The sequence below is a fragment of the Artibeus jamaicensis genome, unplaced genomic scaffold, assembly GCF_021234435.1.
Source record: "Artibeus jamaicensis isolate MK-2021 breed Jamaican fruit bat unplaced genomic scaffold, CSHL_Jam_final contig_240, whole genome shotgun sequence".
NCBI lineage: Eukaryota > Metazoa > Chordata > Mammalia > Chiroptera > Phyllostomidae > Artibeus > Artibeus jamaicensis.
Window position 1 is genome coordinate 12,724,806 of NW_026521506.1, and position 24,555 is coordinate 12,749,360.

The 24,555-nt window shown below is 34.7% G+C and overlaps 1 protein-coding gene across 7 annotated transcripts in view; it reads right to left on the reverse strand.

Annotated features, from left to right (window-relative positions):
* The window catches only part of MBNL3 (muscleblind like splicing regulator 3), a 159,208-nt gene that overhangs the window by 29,412 nt on the left and 105,241 nt on the right, over nt 1-24,555 (reverse strand). For 5 of the 7 annotated variants that reach the window (XM_053662347.1, XM_053662349.1, XM_053662348.1 and 2 more), the window contains exon 3: nt 4,874-5,038. In XM_053662347.1, coding sequence (XP_053518322.1) covers nt 4,874-5,038 — 165 coding nt within the window. Of the gene's footprint in view, nt 1-4,873; nt 5,039-8,172; nt 8,299-24,555 lie in introns of those variants that run through there. The other 2 variants (XM_037146359.2, XM_037146358.2) reach the window with 2 other exon arrangements.

The window sequence follows — 24,555 nt, forward strand, 5'->3', positions numbered from 1 at the left end:
CTTAGAAACAGATCAAAGTATGTTTTGTGGAAAGACCTGCAGTTCAAGCCAGTGATATTGAATAGGTCTTAATATGCAACCATATAAATATAAGGACTGGAAATTTAAACAAAAGCTTGAGTATTTTAGAGAAAATAATCATATTTTGGAGGGTGTAAAAAAGGATAGAAGATTATTTGGGGAGAGTAGGTGTCATAGAAATTAAGAACGACAATATCTTACTTCTATCATAATAACAAGATCCATAATAAAGAACATTTCTTTCTAATCAAACTGGTAAATATCACTTCATGGGGGAAAATAAGGATAACTGTAATTGAACTACAATAAAAAATTAAACAAATTAAATTACAACACTCCTACAAGGCAGCTTTCTAGACCTCAAAAGACGATCATATTAACCATTATGGGGTTAATTTTTTGTATACAGAATAACTGCAGAAATCAATCTTTTCTCTTTAACAAGACCCATTGTGATGTCTTATTACATCACAATGGGTCTTGTTAAATAATCTACAAGTTAGAAAACTAATTTCTAATTGTTCTTGGCAGGGGTCATCTAAGTAATGTCCTGTATCATGTAATATGGCATAAAATAAATTCCCATGAGTCATATCAGTTATGTTCTGCAGACTGAAATCTGAAATTACCCTCACTGAAGAAATAAGAGAAATGCATTCTATTATAGAAAGCATAAAGTATCAAATCAGAATGCCCAAGAGGCCAGTAAAACCTCAATGTATCTTTTATTGGACTCTAAAAATGTATGAAGGGTTGAGACTTGGAATGGGGAGAGTCTGCTGGAGGCTGAATAGAAAATGAATAGTCAGCCTTCTGTCTTTACCCCTACTTTACTCCAGTCCTTGATCTGATTCCCAGAAATAGGGCATTTGATTGGTGCCCTGATGCTGTTCCTTGACTAGAGAAAAGAGATGCTCCAACTCAATAAGAAAGGCTGGATTCAGGTGTGTGATTAAATTTAGCACCCATTCTTTGCTCAGTTTGAAATTGGGACATCCATCAGAGGCTGAGAGTAGTAAGGATTGGTGAAATCTCCTTTGATTTATTCCTCATCTACTCACATTTTCTAGATTCACCAAGCACACTCATTTCTCTGTGGCTTTGTTTAACCTGTCTTGGTACCTAGTATATGTTCTCTTCCCTGCCCCCCTAGAAGTAGGAAGGAACTGAAATATTTCAGTATGTGAAAGTCCAGGTAAGAGTCTGACGGAGTTCAACCATATAAAGTAATCCTGTAGGCCAAAGAGGAGCTCTGAGGACTCACTGATGATCTTCTGGGAATTAATTTATAATGTCATTAATCAACATTAAATTCCAAGGCAATATTTTTGGCAAACTAATAATATAGCACATAAAATCTATTTATTTCACTTAAATATGTCTAGACATACTAGAAAATGAGAATGATAATGCAATATTTTAATGACACATCAATGCCCCCACCATCTTTTTGGTACATTGTCTACACATATGGAATAGTTAAGGGGAATCCTATATATACATATCTTCTTTAATTCTAAAGATCGACTTTATAATGAGATAGTCAATCTGCTATTGGCACCCATATTTTATTTTTCTTTTTAAATTTATTTTATTTTTAATATATTTTATTGATTATGCTATTACAATTGTCCCATTTCTCCCCTTTATTCTCCTCCACCCTGCACACCCCCTCCCACCTGTACTCCCCCCCTTTAGTTCATGTCCATGAGTCATACATATAAGTTCTTTGTCATCTACATTTCCTACACTATTCTTAACTTCCCCTGTTTATTTTCTACCTACCATTAATGCTACTTATTCCCTGTAATTTTTCTCCCTTATCCCCCATCCACTCCTCTGCTGACAGCCCTCCATATGATATCCATTTCTGTGATTCTGTTCCTGTTCTGGTTGTTTCCTTAGTTTATTTTTTTAGGTTCAGTTGTTGATAGCTGTAAATTTGTTGTCATCTTACTGTTCATATTTTTTATCTTCTTTTTCTTTGATAACTCCCTTTAACATTTCATATAGTAAGGGCTTGGTGATGATGAACTGCTTTAACTTGACTTTATTTGGGAAGCACTTGATCTGCCCTTCCACTCTAAATGATAGCTTTGCTGGATAGAGTAAACTTGGATGTAGGTCCTTACCTTTCATGACTTTGAATACTTCTTTGCAGCCCCTTCTTGTCTGCAAGGTTTTTTTTTTTTTTTGAGAAATCAGCTGATAGTCTTATGGGAACTCCTTTGTAGGTAACTGTCTCCTTTTCTTTTGATGCTTTTAAGAGTCTCTCCTTATTTTCAACCTTGGGTAATATAATTAAGATGTGCCTTGGTGTGTGCTTCCTTGTCAGTGGCCATGTTTTCATTGGATCTAAATACTATATATATTTTTCAACTTTCAGTGCATTTATTAATCAATGACAAAATAGGTAACAAATAAAGATGACTTTTTCAAATTAGTATTTTGTTAATGGTTCAGGAAATAGGCCAACTCTAATTAAAATGAGATACCACTGAACTAAATTTGAGACCTGTTAGAATTCAGTAGAAAAAAGAGTTTTCAATCCCCCCCCACACCCAGGAAAGACAAACTGCAACTTCTAGTTTAAGGTAGCAGGACAAGACAAATTCTCAATAGGACAAAGTTACTTTTAAAATAATCTATCTAAACTCCCTGATCCACAAAAATACTAGACACTGGTCCAGAATTATACCATAACCTTATTCCCTTATTCATTTCTGCAAAGGGAAACTCTGTGGCTAGGTTAAATTAAAACCACCATCAAATACCTGACCAGTATTCCTCAAGATTGTCAAGGTTGTGGGAATCAGGGAAAGACTGAGAAGTGGTCACAGACCAGAGGAGAGAGGGCGGACAAGATTCAAATAAATGCATTGTGGTACCCTGGATTAGACACTAAAACAGAAAGAGTACACGAATGATGAAGTCTGAATAGAGTCATAGAGTCTGGAGTTTAGTTAATAGTAATGTGTATCCCTGCCTGGTGTGGCTCAGTGGGCTGGGCATCATTCTGCAAACTAAAAGGTCGCTGGTTTGATTCTCAGTCAGGGCACATGCCTGGGTTGCAGGCCAGGTCCCTTCTTGGGGGCATGTGAGAGGCAACCAATTGATATTTCTCTCACACATGGATGATTCCCTCTCTTCCTCCCTCCCTTCCCCTCTCTCTAAAAAGTAAACTGATAAAATCTTTAAAAAATTGTATCATATACTGTCACAAAAGGTATCAGCTCCTTCTTTCTCTCTGCTGCATAGAATTCCATTGTGTAAATGTACCATAGTTTTTTGGTCCACTCATTTGCTGATGAGTACTTAGGTTGCTTCCAGCACTTGGCTATTGAAAATTGTGCTGCTATGAACATTGGGGTGCATAGGTTCTTTTGGATTGGTGTTTCAAGACTCTTAGGGTATAATTCCAGCAGCATAATTGCTGGGTCAAAAGGCAGTTCCATTTTTAGTTTTCTGAGGAAATTCCATACTGTTTTCTACAGTGGCTGCACCAGTCTGCATTCCCACCAACAGTGCACTAGGAACTGGAGAGCATTATGCCAAGTGAAATAAGGCAGTCAGTGAGGGACAAATACCACATGATCTCACCTTTAACTGGATCATAATCAACAAGAGAAAAAAGCAAACAAAGTATAACCAGAGACATTGAAATTAAGAACAATCTGACAGTAACCAGAGGGGAGGGGGAGAGGATAGTGGGGAGAAGGGTTTTCAGGAACTACTATAAAGGACACCTGGACAAAACCAAGGGGGAGGGTGAAAGCAAGGGAGGGAGGTGGTTTGGAGGGGGTGGGGAGAAAATATGGACAACTGTAGTTGAACAACAATAAAATAATTTAAATTTAAAAAAGTTGAAATCAGGATAAAAATTAAAATTAAAATTAAAAAATAGTACTGTATAAATGTCATTTTCTTAGTTTTGACAAAATACCATGGAAATATAAGATATTAACAGTGGTGGAAACTGGGTGAAGAATAATATGGGAACTCTTTTACTATCTTGCAATTTCTTTTAAATCTAAAATTATTTGAAAATAAAAGTCTATTGAAAAATAACAATAAAGCCACCATCAAAGACTGTTTGAAATCTTAGAATTTGCATATTTACATAATGTAATAATAACCAAATCTCTTCTTCATCTTAAAATGCCCCTACTCCGTTATTAATATTCTTCTATAAACAGAATTCATGTTTAAATACAACCCAGATTATATTTTATTTTTTTGATAGGTAGCAAGTTTTAATAAGGGAATTTATATACATATATGAAGCTTGTCTTCAGTGGCCACAAGATGAGTAGACTTCCACACACAACCACAGAATAGTAAAAGTTTATACAGAGGCCTTAACTGGACAACCCAGATTTTATTTTATTTTTTTAAATTTTATTTAGTTATTTTTCAAGTACAGTTTTTTGTCTATTTCTCCCATCCCAGCCCCCCCCCGCCCCATGCTCCCCACCTTCCTCCCATTTCCACCCCCCTTAGTTCTCATCCCTGTGTCCTTCATATTTGTTCCTCCAGATCCCTCCCCTTTTTTCCCCTTAAATTCCCTTCCCTCTTCCCTCTGGTCACTGTCCCCTCATTCTCTATTTCAGTGTCTTTGTTTTTATTCTGCTTGCTTGTTTGTTTTGACAACCCAGATTTTAAATTGAACACACTTGATGCCTCCCTTCACATGCAAGACAGCTTTATAGTGTCAATTAAAATATTAGCTTGTTTCCTAAATCCTTCTGTAACTAACTTCCCAAAGACCCTATGAGGTAATTCCAATATAGATATATCTTCTTTAAAAAAAAGGGCACACACACAATTTTTCAAAGTCAATGATGTGACTTACAAGTGGTGGCATTTGACCATTTTGGAGCATAAACTGCATCTGCTGGGCAAACATGGCTGCGGCGGTCTTTTGTTGAATCAGATTGTTCCGTCCATTAATTTCCAGCTGTGTTTTTAAGTGTGGAGGAGGGTGAAGATACTTGCAGTTGTCTCTAGCACACCGACCCTAAAAGTGAAGAATTAGACAAATTTTCATTAGTGTCTCTAAAAATATAATATGACTAAGAATAATAAAAGTGTATTAAACAATCAAGAAAATTGAGGGAGGCCCAGCTGGTGTGGTTCAGTGAATTGAGTGCTGGCTTGAGAACCAAATGATTGCTGATTCGATTTCCAGTCTAGGGCACATGCTTGGGTTATAGGCCAGGTCCCAGTAGAGGGCATGCAAGAGGCAACCACACATTGATGTTTCTCTCTCTCTCTTTCTCCCTTCCATCCCCTCTTTCTAAAAATAAATAAAATCTGAAAAAATGAAAAGAAAAAATGTTATTTATTTAAGTGATTATGTATTGAATGAAAAAAATTCTATTGATTTTATATTGTTCCACTAAAACCTACTTACAAGCATACACATGGCCTCTCAAAAGAAGTAACAGCAATTTTAGAATTACAAACTATATGTACCAGATTACCTGGTTCCTATAACCATTAGACACCTATTAAAGGCTAGGAACTATCTGAAAGAGCTACATATGAAGCACATCTAAATAAATTGAGTATTAGCCAGATGTTAGCACACTAATGACAAATTCCCCATTTTTTTCCTTTTAGAGTCCTATCTTTATAAATACAAATACAGTCTGCATAATTTTCTCCTTCAATATTGAACCACCTATGAGTATATATATATATATATATATATATATATATATATATATATATATATATGAAGTGCATCTCTAAAATCTTGTGTACAAGTTTTGGGATGCAGACAAGAATTTTTAAAGACTATAATAAACCATTTCCTGAATATGTTGAAGGCAAAATTAATGAGGTTGAACATAGACCCCATGCACAGGGCCAGATACGTACATACACCCCAATTGTAGTCAGCACTGATATACATGCACAGGGCAATGACTTTGGAGCAAACCAGCACTAAGTTCAAATAGGCAGGAAGGTGGGAGGAGGGAGGAATAATTTTCTTGTGTATTGGTCTCAAGAAAACTTTCAAATTGTGATCTTCAAAAGATAAGAGGAGAAATAGGCTCAGCAATCACACCATTGTTCTGAAAGAGCCCACTAAGATAACTTGTTTACCAGAATCATTACATTTAGGGCTGAAACAGATTTTAAGGAACATCTTGTGCACCCTTATCTTATGCAGAAAGAGATGAGGTGGCTTGCTCTAATTAACAAGCAGCACAGTAAGGACAGGAGCCAAGTTTTGAGATTCTCACTACCCAATATGGATTTTCAGTTCAAATGACTCTTCCTTTGTAAAAATTTTCCTGAGCCCATCTCCCCACCCCCACTACCATTTATCTCTCCCTCTTTTGTGCCTCCAGCTGCACCTTGTACTCAGTTTTATGGTTGAACTTATCACTGTGTACACTGTGATAAATTGTTTGCATGCCTATCTCCCCATTAGACTTTGAGCTTATCTAAAGGCACGGTTATATCTTCCTCATCTTTGAATCTCCAGGAATGTTTCTTATGCCTGGTTAATACTGGCCACTCCATAAAAGTTTGCTGAATGAATAAATAAACTTTGTGAAAATAATCTTACAGGGCTTAACATTAAGTCTGCCTTAGAAGTCTAATTCGTTCTCTTGCTATTTCTTTCATAAGGTCTTTTATCTTCCTCCAAGAAGAAGATCATAGCCAACACATGACTGAGGTTGTTCCTGGTTGTTTGTTCCAAATGAACCGTTATTCTATTCAGGCCCAGAAAATAATTAATCTGTATCTTTTCTATTTTCACTTTTTTTTTGCTATGAATATATATTCAGAGGTGTACGTGACCATATGGCTGAAAAATTCTGGTAATTCAGTATCACTGAGCCAGAAGTGTCAGGAATCCATAAGGCACACAGAAACTAACTCTGGTCTAATTCCAAGAGTATGTAGTCACAAGAACCCCCAGGATATGGGGCCCCACATTGCCGAGTAAAGGAACCTGCAACAGATTATATTTAAAGAGCATCTAGGCCTGCCCAAGGGGAGCAGTGCATTTCCGGGTCTGGCTTAGAATACACAGCTTTCTCAAGCTGCTCAACCCCCACCCTACATTTCTGTGAACAAACTGCAAGTCAAATTCCCAGAAGCTACTTGGACAAAGGTGGAATAACTGGCTTTGGGATAATCACATAGGTGGGGCCTTCTTGTGGATCTCTATTGCATATACTGACTTCTTACAAGAAAAATACTCCCCTGTACTTCAAGACACGCATTTAGCTGCATTCATATTACACATTTATTTTGATATACTCATGAGCTTACATTTTTTACTCAAAAAAATTTGAAGGGCTAATAACAAAAAAAATTATAGTTGCTGCTCACAGTGAAACTAAGCCTGCCTCACGACTACTCCAAATATGCTTCTTGCCCTCTCCCTAACCCCCCACTGACCTAATCAAATACCTTCAATCACTTTAGAAAAATATTAACTGAATATCTGTTCAATAATAAGCTCCTCAAGAATGCATCATCTACATTTACAAAATAGCCAATTAGAATGAAATTAAAACCCAGAGACAATTGAAGTATGCTGGTACTAAGTTACCAAAAGTCAGAGGCATTTCTGATGGTAAGTATTCATGGAAGTTGTCTTTAAAGTAGTTAATGGCAGGAACATAAAATGTCATTAAAATATGGGGGAAAAGGAAAGAAAAATAATGGCATTAGATTTGTTATTCCAGAAAATAAAATACACATAAAATCATGCAACTTCAAAATCTACTTACTACCTAGAATTTGTTATGAAACAACATAAAAGGTTATTTCTTTCAGCCCTTAGTGAGTTAAATCTCCTGCTCTTAGGGTTCCCTCACTTCCCTTTTCTAGATACCCAATCCAGTCACCTACCAAAGCAATTTAGAACAAAGACAAAGGGGACACCAGCTACTTGCACTCTTTCTTTCCAGCTAGGGCTTTTCCCTAGAACCCTGGCTAGGGTCGCCAAATATATCTAAAGAAAATACAGGACTCCCAATCAAATTTGAAATTCAGATAAACAACGAATAACTTTTTAGTATAAGTATGCTCAATACAATATATTATCTCTCAACCCTCTCCCTATTTATTCTTCTACCCTGGTGAATTGAGCTAAATAAAGTCAAGCTCCAAAACTCAATTTACCTCCTTTACCTTAAAGTTGTAAGCCGCCCTCTCCATGGAATCAGCCCAGGTTCTATTTGGCCTCCAGTTAGTTGCCCAGAGCAAACCAGAAGGCACGCTCAGTCCCAGCTTACCTGACCAGCTACAAGGAATTTAAGGAAGTTGACTGTTGGGGAAAGCAGTTTTTTATTCCATGGCTCCTCCCACAGAAAGCTTCACACGGCTCCCAACCCTGTCAGCCACTCAGCTTTCCCACTTGAAGTGGTGCAAGTGTATATTCAAATGACTTTGATGCCTGCCAGAACTCCTCCTTAGGTTAGGGCAAAGACAGGCATGGTGAGTGACCACCAAGTCTAACTACTGACTCTAAATTTTTACACAATTTTTGAACATATGATCTACTACAGGAAGAAGATAAGGCTTTTATGTTTTTAAGGTTTTACATGTGTGTGGAAAGGTGAGGAGGGCAGATTAACCTTTTTCAAGCATCTCCGTGGAATACTAAAATTTAAGCAACAGTCATCCATTGAAGTCCAGGAAAATGACTGCTTAAGCATCATGTTTCTCTATGCACACATAAAATCTATACAGATACATATTCAAAACATGCAAAAATAGCATGAATAGCCATTATTTGCATAGATCTCTTTTTCACTCAACCTTTAATTATACATATTAAAAGACAGGGAGAAGTAGAGGGGCATGGTTAATTCTAATGAACAAAATAATATGTTTAGGAAAAATGGCAATCGATAATAGCTCCACTTAACAGAATATGTATATCACAAAATGGTAATTTTGAACATTTAAGAATTAGTTTCTAGACAGAATCTTGAAATTATTTTGTATTCATTAAGAATAAAGACTTCTTCACTTGAATTATTAAGAATTAAGAATTAGTACAGTCAGAAAGAATGAAATTATACTACATTGAAGAAGTTTATAAAATAAACATGTCAGATCATAGAGATCATTTAGTCCAGAATTTACCAGAGTATGTACCACAGACCACTATTCCCAAGAAGTCTTAGAAACTGAGTTTCCTGGTTAAATACTTCCAAGAAATGGCAAAATATATTTCTCTTTTGGAGGCCGACAACCCACTGGAGCATGGTAAAGGCTGTCTCTTATCTGTCCTACAGTGAAAAAAAACTGCTTACACTTAACTCAGCATTTCCCAACATAGCTTAATCCCAGAAGCTATCCCTCTTTTTTCATAAAACACCTTTTAACATATCTCATAAGAGTATCCTCGTGAAAATACTGATCTATTTCAACTCCCTTCTACTAAAGTTCAAACCAAGCCCTGTAGCATTTTACAAGTCAAGCATTTTCCGTCATACTTTTCATTTCTATTTCTCCCCTAAATAGGAATATATAGTAAACTCCAAACAACTGTATCTTCCATTCAAATGACATTTAATGTTTTTGCCTATACAGTAAGTTCTCACTTACCATTGTTAATAGGTTCTTGCAAACTGAGCATTTAAGTGAAATGATGTATAAGGAATCCAATTTTACCAGATGCTAACTGATAAAAACAAGAGTTAAGTTCCTATGGCATATTTCTGGTTGCAAAAACATCACCATACTTCTAAAAAAGACCCTGAAAAACTTCTAATAATAAACATGGAAATAAATGGGAGCTATACATACATGTAAAAAAGATGAAGAGAAGACAAGTGAGGGAGTTATTTTCCAGTCTGCTTATTTTAGTTCAGGATCTGAGATGGCTGGAGCCTCTCCCAGCAGCTCAGGGCACAGGGCAAGACCCACCCTGGACAGGACACCTTTCCATCATAGAGTCATTCACACCCCACACTCACTCAGACTGGGACCATGTAGACATGCCAGTTCACGTCACATGCACGTCTTCAGGACGTGGAAGGAAACTGCAGTTTCTGTGGAAGGAAAACCACACAAACACCACAGAGATAGTGGCCCTGGCCTGGAATCATTTTTCCCCCTCATCAACTTTAAAACAAAATGACATTATTTGAAGATCTGCTTACTTGATTTTCCAAAAACTAACAAGATGGTGGGGTTTTTCCTATGATTGCTACAAAGAAAGATTCCACAATCATCTTCCCAACAACACTTGCAAAAGCTGTAAGTTGTATAAGATATTTGCAAATGGCCCCTGGGGCTTTCTTCTTTTATTTGAATCCTTGTCAAGAAACTTCTGAAATTACAATTTTGAGTCTTCTCTGTCAAACTGGATTTCTCTGTAAAACTATGACTTCTGTGCCTTGAACCCAAGCCAGTTACCTTAGGTTTCCCATGACTTAAGGATCTCAAGTGAGTTTTAACTGCATTAAAACTTGGGAAGTTAAGAATGTATTTGGCAGTCCCCTCAATTCCTAAGGGTCTTAGCTTTGCACTCAACTTAAACCTTGGGTTTTCCATGTGGCAAAATTAAATTTCCTGTCTTTTAGTAAAAAGAAAGTTAAAAAGAGTTAAATTTAGACAAATATCTTGCAAACTTGTAAGGAAAGTATAAGGTGAGAAAGGTACTGATTATTTTCAGATTTAAACAATTTATCTTGCAGGGTTCAGCATGCTGCTAAAAATAAATTAAATAATTACAACTCTATAGCCAGATACCCCTCTACCTAAAGGTTATATAAAGGACAGATATAGTTATTGATTTACCTCTTCATTTTGAAATTAGAGGCACAAAGATGAAAATCAGTCCCTTTTGCTAAACATAAATCTTATTTCAGATAAAGAAAATTAGAAGTATGACATCAAAATGGCTATTTACAGGGTCTGCTAAACTCCTGAGCACAAAATCATGTTTCAAACCCCAAAGAGAGCAAAATGTATCAACTTTTTAAAAAGTATTTTCCTCATGCTCCTACCCAACTATCAAACTAACACCAAATGTGCAATTTCCAAGTCGAAAGTTTTACTTGGTGACATGGACTGTCATTAAAATATTTTGAGGCACAGACTACATCTACACTTTGTTAATGGCAATATATTTTTATTACTAAAAAGGTCTTATTGAGGCCTTTATGCTAACTTCTTATTAAAACTGTAGGCATTTTAAAGTATGAGACAACCAACCACCCCACCACCAAAAGCCCCAAACTCTGAATGCATTTTTTATTTAAATAAAGTGTTTTTTAATTTATTTAATTATTGTTCAAGTACAGTTTTCTGCTTTTTACTCCAATCCCAGCCCCCTAATCTTGGTATATTATAGATTCCATTGTATGATCGTTGCACTAATATTATTGTAAATAATAGTTGTTGCATGATGTTGTAAATAAATAAAGTGGGTTTTTTTTAGCCAAGTAATTCTTCAAAGCATCATCTGAAAATTAGGCAAACTTTGTTTGTTCTGTAGACATAAAAGATTGCAACTTATTCTTATAAATACTTTTTCTTTTAAAAGTAAAGATCTATTCTGCCTAGCCTGAATATCCCCCAAGTATATTAAGTTTCATTCAGAATGTTTCAGAGATTTGAATGGCATTGACAAAGTTCTAGATAAAACTACTATGATTACTTTTTAAAACAGATACAGGGTCTGGAAGAAGTAATGCCTGCTTGAGTGTGGTTGGTAGGTAATAATATGGGTATAATAATTCATAGTTTTAATTTGAACATGTCACCTAAAAAGTCACATGGTGTGCTTGAGTGTGACATTGTTATGTTACAGAATTACATGCTTATGATTTTGTAATAAAAAGGGGTGGTATTTGTGCCAGACCCTGTATATTTTTAAATTATCCCCTCACTCTAACTTAGTAAATATAGTAAACTTGTTAAGCTCACCTGCTTTCAGTGAGAAGTTAATATTTGATGATGATGAAACTGTTCCTGGTATTTAAAGAACTAAGCAAGGCTATCTACAAACAATGTGACTAGAAATGGGGTTAGTTTAAAGAAGATAAAATGATAAGTGGAGGTTTATGTTTTAAAATAAATCTATCCCTGAACCATAAAGTCTCATACCCTTACAGAGAATGTGAAATATGACCTCTACTAAAGAATGTCTATCTCCAAATCTAAAACAAGGAAAAATAAAGCAAAGAACAGAAAAAGTTAATTAGTAATTTTAAAATTTGTCCATTGAACTCCTCAAGTCAGTTTCAACAACTGGAACAAGAGCTACTGGAAGAATAATGTGTTTGCAAGGATGCAGTGTTCTTTAAAAACATATACCCTCTATAGTAACCACATACCCTCTATGTTAACCATAAAAAGGTTTTAAAGATCATAGGGGAATTCTAATAAGTGCCTTTTTAGTTAGTGAACTCCTTATTTTAGTGAGGAAAAAATAAAATGGATCTACTCTAGCTTAATTGTGCCTTACCTAAAAATTAGAATAAAATTAGAAAGCTTCAGAAAACATGTCTTTCTGAAAAATAAAGAGTCCAGTTTATGTGTCTTTTATATGAGGCAAATAAAATTTAATTTTATAAAAACATATTTTTAAAGTAATATAATGAAATAAAGGTAGTGTAAGATATTGTGCCAACGTTTTAAACTTATTTTTGTATTAAATATAACTGGACCATTTAACTGGTTTTATTTTGTTTCATGTTTTACATTAACTTTATATACTATACTCTAGTATACGAGGTTAAATGACCCTTTAGAAGTGAACTAATTCTGACCATTTATGAGTGTGCTGGAGAAAAATTATATATACCATTTTAGCTTATGTTAATTGGCATGTGACAATTAATGACATAAATTTAGAAACCAGGTTGAGGCCTCCATAAAATTATATTTCCCATTAATATCTTAAAAATGGTAATAATGACAAACCCTTTTAAGGGATTCATAGAGCTCTGTGATCAGGTCTGCATATTTGTTTCCACACTGAATCCACCTGAATAATAATAACAACTGACTTTATTATGTATTTATCATGTGCTAGACACTGTTCAAAGTGCTTTATTTACATTACCTCATTTAATCTTCACAATAAAAAGCCTTAGGAGACCAGTGTTTTACTGGGGACCTGAGGCACAGAGAGTTACAAAAACACATACAAGGTGACAGATCTAATGTAGCAGAGCTGGGATTAGAACTGAGGTGCTTCAGGCTTGGAGCTCATATTCTTAGCCAGCAAACTATTACCCCACTATACGTTGACATTAACTAACCTGAGAAATGAACTAGTTCAAATATTTTTACTGTCTGGTCCACTATTTCCCCTTTAAGATTATCACAAATATTTTACATCAATTGGCTGTTAGGTATGTCCAAAAACTATTTAAAATTTGTGGAGAGTAAGATGTATTTGTTAAGTATCTAGGGATCTTGGACAACTTGAAAAAGAATAAGACAAGGTAATTGAGTGTCCTTTTATTTCTTTTACAGTATGTCCACCTGAATAATCACAGCTAACTTTATTGTATATTTACCATGTGCTGGGCACTGTTCAAAGTGCTTTATATGCATTAAGTCTTTCATCCTCACCAAAGCAGAGCAATTAGTATGAACCCGTCCTCTCTTAGCTCAACTTTTTATTAAATGTTTGTGCAGTAGAATTTTGCCAGTTCATTGAGAAGAAGAACTGTCATATTATCAGTAGTTGGGTCAGGAGAGTTTAAACACAAACAACTATGACCTGACAAAAGAATAGTCCAGCAAAACCCTATGGACATAGAGAATGGATGAAAGTGGGGTTCAGTGAAAGAGTTGGTCATGTGCATTTTGTGACTGTCATTACTGCGCTAAAAGAAAAATCTTTTAAAAACAAAGTAATGGCATTTAGAAGCATGTTTACTCAGACCACAAATGTCTGAGTGCTGTAGCTTCAACACTATCAGAGAGGAAATCTCCAAAGACAAAAGATCAACCTTTATCACAAAGTACTACAAAGTGTTCTTCTGAAGCATTTCATTCCACTAAGAGCACAGGCAAATGAGAATTCACGTATGCTACACATACCATTTCATAAAAAACTACAAAACCAAAATCTCAGTAGTAGTGGAGATTTGATTTAAATGAGCAGAGAATGTATATACTTTGAGATACTGCAAAGTAGGGTGATGATTTGTGGGCCTGGGAACTAGGGTTTGATTTTTTCAATGCTTCATACGTAGGCTATAAACAAGAGTTGTGTTTATTTCTTTTTTTATTTGCCAATTTGTTTTTGGTTAAGTAAATAATACTAAAGACTTCACATACAAATCAATATATGGACACATCAGGTAAACACTTCAATAATATAAACATATTAATTCTATTCAACATAATTTATCATTCAGGTTTTTTTCCAAAACTTTCTAAAAACAAAGTGTTATAGATATTTGCCAATAATAGTAGGGAACCTGGATCTTATAGAAAGTAATTGAAAAATTGAGCATGCAGAACCCAAAAGCATACTTATACTTTTAAAGACAATATGATAGAGAAAATAACATTAATAACAAATTCTGTGTTGAAATGAATCAACTGCTCGGAATCACATCATAGGCTATTAATACTTTGACTTTTCATGCATTAGTCCCTAGACAAAGCAGGAATAAGTCTAAATTTTAATATAAATTCAGTATTTTATTAAAGAGAGTGCTAGACTGGGATTTAAGTGCCCTGGATTCTGATTACTGTTAGATCATAGCTAAATTCAAATTCTGTTCATCAGTTTTTCTGGGAATAACTTCTGTTCCTATATACCTCAGAGGTTCTTTGAATGAATAAAATGAAAAAGTGAAATTTAGTATTTTTTAAAAAATTAGTATGTTAAAATATTATATTTATTTCTCTTTATTAGTTCTTTAAAATAGAATTAGAACTGTTACTGTGAATTAAGTATTAAAAATATGACAGATTATAAACTATGTTTTACCACTTTACCTCTCCACAAGCGTAATGAATTATTATATGAGTAATTCTTGTTATTGTGAGTACTATAAATTTTCATGTGCCTAGAGAGGGAACTTATACAATGTTAAAGAATCAAGGACATTTCTCTTCTTAGAACTGAATTTTGTTAAACAGTTGCTGCTCCCACAGCTCAGTGGTATGATAGGTGAAAGAACAGAGGATAAAGAAGCCGATTCAAGCTTTAATCTTATCCTTGCAAATAACTGAAAAGATAAAATAATTATTGTTCCCTTTTCCACTGGCAATAAGCCAGTGCTTACTTAGGGAGACACATTTATCTAATCAAGAGACACATTTCTACCATCACAATCTTCTTACTTTAAGGTCTCTCATAATGAAAATTTACTTTAGAATCATAATGAATATTTATTCTTTATTTAAAGTAAGTTTTGGAGCATCACACTTTTTAGTTGATACATTTAAAATTTTTTATTTTGCCAAACTGGTGTTATATTTTATTTATAACATGTATTAATCAAGCAAGTAACTTTTTCCTGGTGAGTTAGGAGGATAAAACAAAACAAATAATAGACAATGAAATGTTAATGATGCCTAAAATGCTATCAAGTAATTAATTCTAGCAAAAATATTTTGAAAATTATTTATGTAAATTGGTGAAATATTAAAATTGAATCTCATTATAAAACTGTTTATAAGTTTTTAATTTTTAATTTTTAAATTTTTATCTCAATATGCCAACCACTTAAAAGCCAAGATTGACTCATATAAATGTGAAACATGTTTGAATGTGTAATGTATATGAGTGTACATACATATTTGTATTGTTAAAAACTAATAAATATATAATATATATTATAAATATAAAATACACATCATAGCTAATACACACACAATACATATTATATCTATGTATACCCTTTTATGTTCCCACACTTATTGCATACAAAATTTTGAAAGGCCACTTGTAGCAGCTAGAAACACAACAGTGCTCTTGGGGTATTAAAAAGTTACTAATATTTCTAAATGGTTATAATAAGAAAAATAATTTTTTCTTTTTAGCTTCATACATTTAGACAGTGCTGTTATTTTTGCCCAACCACCTGTGATGTAATGTTCCATAAGAAGTTTCTATATGCTCCATAAAAATAGGGTTCTTTGGTCAAAGAATTTTTAGACATGTTGGGTTAAATATTTAAACTGCTGTCTTTTGTACAGTATGTTTCACACCCTTATATCCAATTACGACTTATTAGCTAATAAAGTATTGCGGTACTTCATGGGGATGGGAAACATAAGAAGCTTCTCAAGCTTTCTAGAAGATATAATCTTCCAGAAAAGGTACCACTTTCTTTCCACCAGATCTGAACATAAACAATAACTCAAGAATCAGGCTATTTTAAAAATTAATGTGGGAACGAATGAATGAAAAAGCACTGGGGGACGAACCGCTGAGAATTCTAAAACTGAGAAATATACTCCTTTGTTGATACTTTCCTGGACTGGCATGGTTTTCTCTAAACCAGTGATTTTCAAACTTTAGTGTTCAGCAGAGAATCACCAGCAGGGCTTCTTAAAACACAGACTCTCAGACCCACACTTTCTGATTCAGCAGGTCTGGGGTGGGACCTGAGAATTTATATTTCTAACAAGTTCCCCGATAGAGCTGGTGTTGTTAGTCTGCCAACAACTCTGAGAAGCTCTGCTATATAGGCATACTGTCTCATCCAACAATGGATATCTTGTTTACTAAGCATTTTCTTATGTTACTGATCATTCAATTTCTAAAAGGTCAAGTGATTTTGGTGTCTTGATTCCACATCTCTGACCTCAGTAATGATGTTAGCAGTCATATAAAAGGCCAGTCCAAGCAATGAACAACAACAAAAAGAAATAAAATGAAAAGGACTAGGCTTCTAAAAATTCTACTCTACTATTCCTTAGAAACATTTGTTTTCTGTTTACAGAGTAGTGAGTGCTATTAAATATATAAGAGCTTTGTTAGATATGTTACTTACATTTGCTCTACAAATCTCCCCAGAGTGTTTTTCTAAATGTTCCCCATGTGCCCAAATTTAGGCAGATAAAAGATTTTGTAGTAAATTATCCTCAATTTTCCAATAAATACCTTTACTTACTGCACAAACCATACTAAATTGTAAGCATTACCTCGTCTCCTGACTCCCCACCCCCACCAAAATATGTAGGAAAAGACAAGCAAAAGGGAAATACTTTTCACATCACCTAAGCAAAAAATCCAGTACTGATCATGGCATTTCAGCATGGGCAAACAGAAGCTGAAGTATCGATAGATTCCGAGACCTCAAAGCAAGCAATGAATCCAAAGTTCATCTGTTGTACCCTGCAGGGATGCAGTAAGAAAGCAGTACATCTTCATACAATACTATGTCCTTTTAAATGTAAAGAAAACATGTCTAAAGAGCTCCAAGTATTCTTTGCTCTTTTGTTTATGTTTTAAGAGTAGTTTCAGCAACACTTGGTTTACTTGTGAATATCACTGGAAGCCTATTAAAACGGAAGCCCCCAGTTTGCATTACTGGAATGCCTGCAATACATTAACACGTCAAAATGAAAAAAAAACCCACTGGGATAGTTTAGTAGTCTGCAAATAAGAAATCAAGAAACAGAATTATCTCCTTCTCTTGCTCTCTTGCTCTTTCTCCAGTTATGTAACTACATTCTTCCAGAAAACCTTGAAAATAACTTACGACAAAGAAATATTTCCAGTAAGATCATTATCATAAGCCTGAAGAGCAAGAGGGATATAATGGTGAAGGTGGGATAAAAGCAACAAATACATTTAAAAAAACATCAAAAATCTAGACTAACTTGAATTGCTTCAGCTGAGCAGTAGCTCTGAGCTTTCTGGCAACCACAGTAAAAAGGACATGTATAAAGGAAAAACATACTGGTTAACAAGCACCTCTCTGTAAAAAGATACTGTGGAAGACATAAAGAAAAACAGAACATGGAACCTGCCCACAAGGAGTTTACATATCTTATCTCTCCTGCAATTGCAGAAGCATAAAGAATGTTGCTGGAAAGGGCTCTAGTACTTGGCTTACTGGGACAGAAATCAAAGAAACAAATGTACTTGAACAAGACAAAAAATAAAATAATAAAAATAAATAAATAAATAAATAAACATCCATAATGAAAAAGAAAGAGATACTATGGGGTAGAAATCAAAGATGACTAGGAGTGCATTTAGTGGTGCTATTGAGAAGGAGAAGTAGCTAGGTTGATAGGAAGAATGACAATTCCCTGAGCCATAATTAAGCATAGCTCTTCACTTTTGCTTCAAGAAAAGATTAGGATTTTATAGTGGAAAATGACTAATAAAACTGGCATAAATAATTGTCTTTTTGGGGAGTCTTACTTTCTCTTTCACCTCCTCCTTATTAATGTGTTATTTTATTCATTAAATCTTCATCCTGGTTTTGTTTCAAATACATTATTATTAGACTTGAAATATTTCAAAATGAAAAGCTTTTCTTAATAGGTGTCTCCAAACTTTTTTCTGTCTTTCTGTCTCCTTCCTTCTTCCTTCCTTCTTCCTTCCTTCCTTCCTTCCTTCCTTCCTTCCTTCCTTCCTTCCTTCCTTCCTTCCTTCCTTCCTTCCTTCCTTCCTTCCTTCATCTTGCTTTCCTCTTTCTCTACAATCTCCGAGTTGGAAGTAATATCTTTTTTCTTATGTTTCTCTGGTGGGTAAATAGGAAAATTAGGGGAGAGAAACAAGTGAAATATGACTAAATATGTTTTATTGCTAATACTTCAAAGACGCAGTAAATGTCATGTATCATCTAAGTGAGGTCTTCAGAACTTGGAGAAGTGAGAGAGAGTCTTGGTTTAGTTTTAGGTGTCAGTAGCCTATTAACACATGCAAGTCACAATTATATATATTATTAAAAATATTAATGATGTCAGCTGAATGTTGCTAATTAAAATCATTTTAAGCTTCTTTTAAAATTTATATTAAATATATTGGGGTGACATTGTTTAATAAAAGTATATATGTTTAAAGTATACAATTCTTTTTAAAAAAAATTATTTATTTATCTTATCTAGAGAGGAGGGGAAGGAGAGAATTAGAAAAACATCAATGTGTGGTTGCCTCTGGTGAGTCCCCTGCCGGGAACTGGCCTGCAACCCAGGCATGTGCCCTGACTGAGAATCGAACCGCGCCTACGCTCAATCCACTGAGCTATACCAGCCAGGGCCTAAAGTATACAATTCTATAATACATTATTTGTATACTGATTTGTGTGTTCACCATCACCATTTATTCCCCCTTTATCCTTTCATACCTCCTCCCAACCACCTTACCCTATGGTAATCACCATATTTTTTTGTGTCTACAAGTTTTCTTTTTTGCTTAATCCCTTCACTTTTTTTACCCAGCCTCCAACCCCCTTCCCCTCTCACAGCTGTCAGTCTGTTCTCCTAGCTATGATATATGAATCTGTTTCTATATTTTTACTAGTTTATTTTGTTCATTCGATTCCACACATAAGTGAAACCATATGGTATTTGTCTTTCCCTGAGTGGCTTATTTCACTAAGCATAATAATCTCCATATTCACCCATGCTGTTGCAAAGAGTAAGATTTTCTTCTTTTTTGTGGCTGACTAGTATTCCATTATGTAAATGTACCACTGCTTTTTTATCCATTCTTTTACTGATGGGACTCTATCTGAAGAAAACTGAAGTAGTGTTGTTTGCAAGAGCCAAGATTGTTTCTTTCCTTATTTTTCTAAAATGTTCCAGGTAACTTTCCTGTATCTGAAAGCAGAATCAGTTGCGCAAACCTGAATCATATCTTGATTACTGAGGACTGCTCCCAAGGCCTCAGGGTCATGTGTTATGAAAAAGAGAAATAACTATGTAGAAATGGAGGAGATGAAAATGGTATAAAAGATTGAGCTAATAGCACACTCCAAAATGTAGCTAATAAGTCAAGATTATTTAAAAATAACACCTTGAAATTTCCCGCTTTTTATTTACTCATTATTTTAAAAGTAGGTTGCTTGAATTAATTTCTAGTTATTGAGGGCTCTATGAAATTTTATTTAAAATGTCAATCCATGAGCTCTCTCTATGAGAATTTTTCTTTGCCTTTCTATAATCAAACTTATTGGACTTTGAAAATATCACTACACATTCAGAGCAATAAGTAGTAATTAAACTTTAAATATATTTTCATTAGACTAAGCTGTCACCTTTTACAGAAAACTCTTTCCTGCAGATTATGACTTTATACTTGACTCAGAATGACCTTATTAACACTAATCTTGCTTCCAAGAATACCTTGATTAATAAGCTAGCCATCTGCTGTGAAATTCAATTTCAAACATTTTAAGGCAAAAGGAATGATTGAATATTACTATATTATCACACCAATTACTCTAAAATAATATTTAACAATGGCACTCTGCAAAAGTTGTTAAAATCCATATATAGGGTAAAAGTACTCAAAATGCAACAGTTGGAGAGTATTCAAGGGCATCTATCCAAAGAACATTTCTATAATGCTAAGGAACAATTCAATTCACAAAGATGAGCAATCTGTAGGTCGTCAAACCTAGGTTAAAATGTGATTGAATGAGGAAAGTAGGCAAATAAGTGTGTACGATTTTCATTCATATTTAAGTAAAAACTGAACTAGGAGTGAAAGTTTAAATGCAGATGAAGAGATGACTGGGTACCTTACAGGGGAGCCCATATTTATTTTCCCTTTCTCAAACTGATTCAATAAGCTCATGTTTCAACACAAATTGTAAAATCCTTATATGTGCTATATGTGTTAGGCACAAAAGATACAGTGGTAAACAAGACAGCTTCTAATGTAAAACCAAAGTAAGTATGTCAGATCAGATATTAAACACAACAGCAGTAGACTGGAATAGAATGTCAATCTCTTCTTACTTAACTACATTGATTTGAGCAGTATTTCAACTCCATCACTGGCTTTCCCCTCCCACTACCACCAGCTAATTTAAATTCTTATTATTTCATACCTTCAGTACTCAAACAGCTGTCTCAGAGGCCTGCTCTTGCCAGCCTCTTTGCTCTACCAGTTCATCTTGCATAGGGTGATGATGTCAACTCTTAAAACACTGTCAGATCCCTCAGATTTACAAAATAAAGTTTAAATTCTACACTGATTTTTGAGGCTACTTCTCTGCCAACACAAGCTCTATGTTTCACAGGCTGACTTAACACTCAACTCCCCAAATACACATCAAAGTTTTCCCCCTCTATCTTTGTTCAGGGTATCCAATGTCCCTGGAATATTCCTTTTTCAAAGAATGCCTCAAACAGCATATCTCACACGAATGCATCTTTAATCACCACAGCTGGTTGTAATCCCAGCCCCTGCCTCATCCCTTTGACTTTTTAGTGGTTAGTTTGTACCTGGTTTATGGAAAATAACACAAACAGCTTCATACTAAGAGGTCAGACAGGGACTATGCCTTCCATATTTTGTATTCTGCACAATACTGAACCCTATGCTCAATAAGTAAGATATTTCAATAAATGTTTGTTGAATGAATCATTTCTTTGGGGGAATTTAACATATATAGAGTGCCGAATGGATTTAACAGGACTTTCAGCACTAAATGACCCTTGACATTTATAAAAGCCTTGTACTAAACCACAACCAATAGTCCTACAAATTGAGCACTGCTGCTTGCCCTTGTATGAAGAGAAACAGAGGTAGTAGTATTCCTATGACTTCCTCAAGGCCACACAGGAGCCCTTGTTAGAGTTGTTATTACAAGGCAGCATTTTCTGTGTTTACACCACTTGCTGGTACCATGCTTTGTTTCATATACTTCCATGGTTACACCTGTAGTTCACCCAAGAAAGAGGCATTTATCAAGGCTACATTTATCAAGCCTTTTTTTAAAAAAATATTTTATTTATTTATTTTTAGAGAGAGGGGAAGGGAAGGAGAAAGAGTGGGAGAGAAACATCAATGTGTGGTTGCCTCTCTTGAGTCCCCTGCTGGGAACTGGCCTGCAACCCAGGCATGTGCCCTGACTGGGAATGGAACCGCGATACTCTGGTTCGCAGGCCCGTGCTCAATCCACTGAGCTACACCAGCCAGGGCTATCAAGCCTTTTAAGGCTTCTTGGAAATATAAGATAATAACCCAAAATATATACAAAAGAATATTTTTTCAGTCACAAGAAACGAAAGCCTGCTCTTTGTGACAACATGAATGGTATTGTGAGGGCATTATGCTAGGTGAAATAAACCAGATACAGAAAGAGAAGTACTGTATGATTTCACTTATATGAGGAATCTAAAAAAGCTCAACTCAGAAACAGAGAGTAAATGGAGGTTACCATGGCCTGAGGACTGGGAGAAATGGGGAGATATTAGTCAGAGGTTACAAATTTCCAGTTAAAACAAGTTCTGAGGATCTGATGTACAGGAGGGTGACTATAGTGAACAATACTGTATTATAAACTTGAAAGTTGCTAAAGGAGTGGATCTTAAATGTTCTCACCACAAAAAAAAATAGAAAAAGTAAATATGTGAGGTGATAGAGGTGTTAACTAACATTATTGTGGTAATCATTTTGTAATAAATTCTTGTACAAAATTATAATGTTGTACACCTTAAACATACACAATGTTATATTCAATTATATATCAATAAAGTTGGAAAAATAAATCCCTCTTTCAGTTGGATACTAGCAAAATAAAAGTGTAGAGACAAAATTTTAAATTCTTTCAGTTGTTTTGAACTTGAAATTAACTTGTTTATATATAGAATGCTTTCTTGGTTAATAGAAAGTGAAATAACCAGGAAATTGCTAAATCTCTAGAGATTATATTTTTACAAAAAAATGGAAAAATTTAAGTTTATTTAATGGAGCATGTGATAAGTATAAAAATTAACAATAAAAAACAACTTCTTGGATAGGTGTTCATCAAACATTTAACAGAAGAACATAGAGCTCTTGAAGATATAAACAGCTTCAAATTGTTACTTCAATGTTCCTCTATTCTACAAATAAGATGAACACAAATTTTAAGGCAATGTGACAATGTGGTCATAAAAAATGTCACTTTAAAAATATAGTCTCCAAAAAGTATTTGGAAATGAGTAAAAGATGATTGATACAACAATGCTTCCTACTCAGTGTACCTAGACACATACTCGTGTAAAAGATAGGTGAAGCATTTAGAGTAATAGAGAAAAAGGTTTTTTATTTGTGTGTTTTTAGATTTGCATGACACTTAATTTTTTAATTGAATTTATTGGAGTGACACTGGTTAACAAAATTATACAGGTTTCAGGTGCACGGTTCTACAACATATCACTGGCACACCGTACTGTGTGTTCACTACCCCAAGTAAAGTCTCCTTTCATTACCATTCATCTCCCTCATCCCCTCCTCTACCATCCCCACTCCTACCCTGAAGAAGTCACCAAACTGTTGTACATGTCCATGACTTTTTTCTTTTTTGCTCAACACCTTTTTATCCCCTCCAGTATCCCAACCCCCCACAATAGCTATCGCCCTGCAATCTATGAGTCTGTCTCTACTGTTATACAGTTAACTAGCAAAACATAGCTGATACATAGGTTATGTCTTAGTTTAGGGAATTTGTCACATTTAAAACATATTTAACACTTATATTACTGTGGACTCTATATTTTCAAACTAATGGATGGTTTTTAGAATGTAGAAAATATCTTCACTATCCAATGTCTATCTACAAGAACATGGATAGGAACAAAAAGCTAATTTCTTTTCTATAAATTTCCAGTGGGGGGAGAGTTGAATTTCAATAGAAAAAACATATGCACAGTTGTGATAGACATAGTCCAATTTAAAATATACATTTAAATCCTTATGATCAAAATTGATAAATCCTTATAAGCATATGTACTTCATTAAATAACAGATTACACATGACACCAAGTAATATTATACAAACTTATCATAAACAAGACTTGAAAAAATAATTTACTCTGACTCTAGCAACAATATTGTTAGTCCAAATAGTGGATATTATTTAGAAAATAAAAGGTCAAAAAATGGAATTGTTTATTGACTTTTAAGAAAACAATATCAAGAAACACGAGCCCTGGCTGGTGTAGCTCAGTGGATTGAGCACGGGCTGTGAACCAAAGGGTCTCCAGTTCCATTCCCAGTCAGGACATATGCCCAGGTTGCAGGCCAGGTCCCCCGTGGGGGCCATGTGAGAGGCAACCACACACTGATGTTTCTTTCTCTCTTTCTCCCTCCCTTCTGCCTCTGTCTAAATACATACATACATACATACATACATACATACATACATAAATCTTTTAAAAAAGGAACATGGAAAAACAGTGTACGTTAAACTTGTAATTACACCCAGCACTAAAATTTGACCTGGTGGTAAGAATTGAAGGCACAAAAATAAAAACATTGAAAACCCAAGCAGGATTGAAAATCTGCATTAGACAGCAGCAACAACAACAACAAAAAACATAAATTTAAGAAAATAAAGACTGAGTACATGGTGAAGGAAATGAAGAGAAAATGAAGAGATTATTTAGAAATCCTAA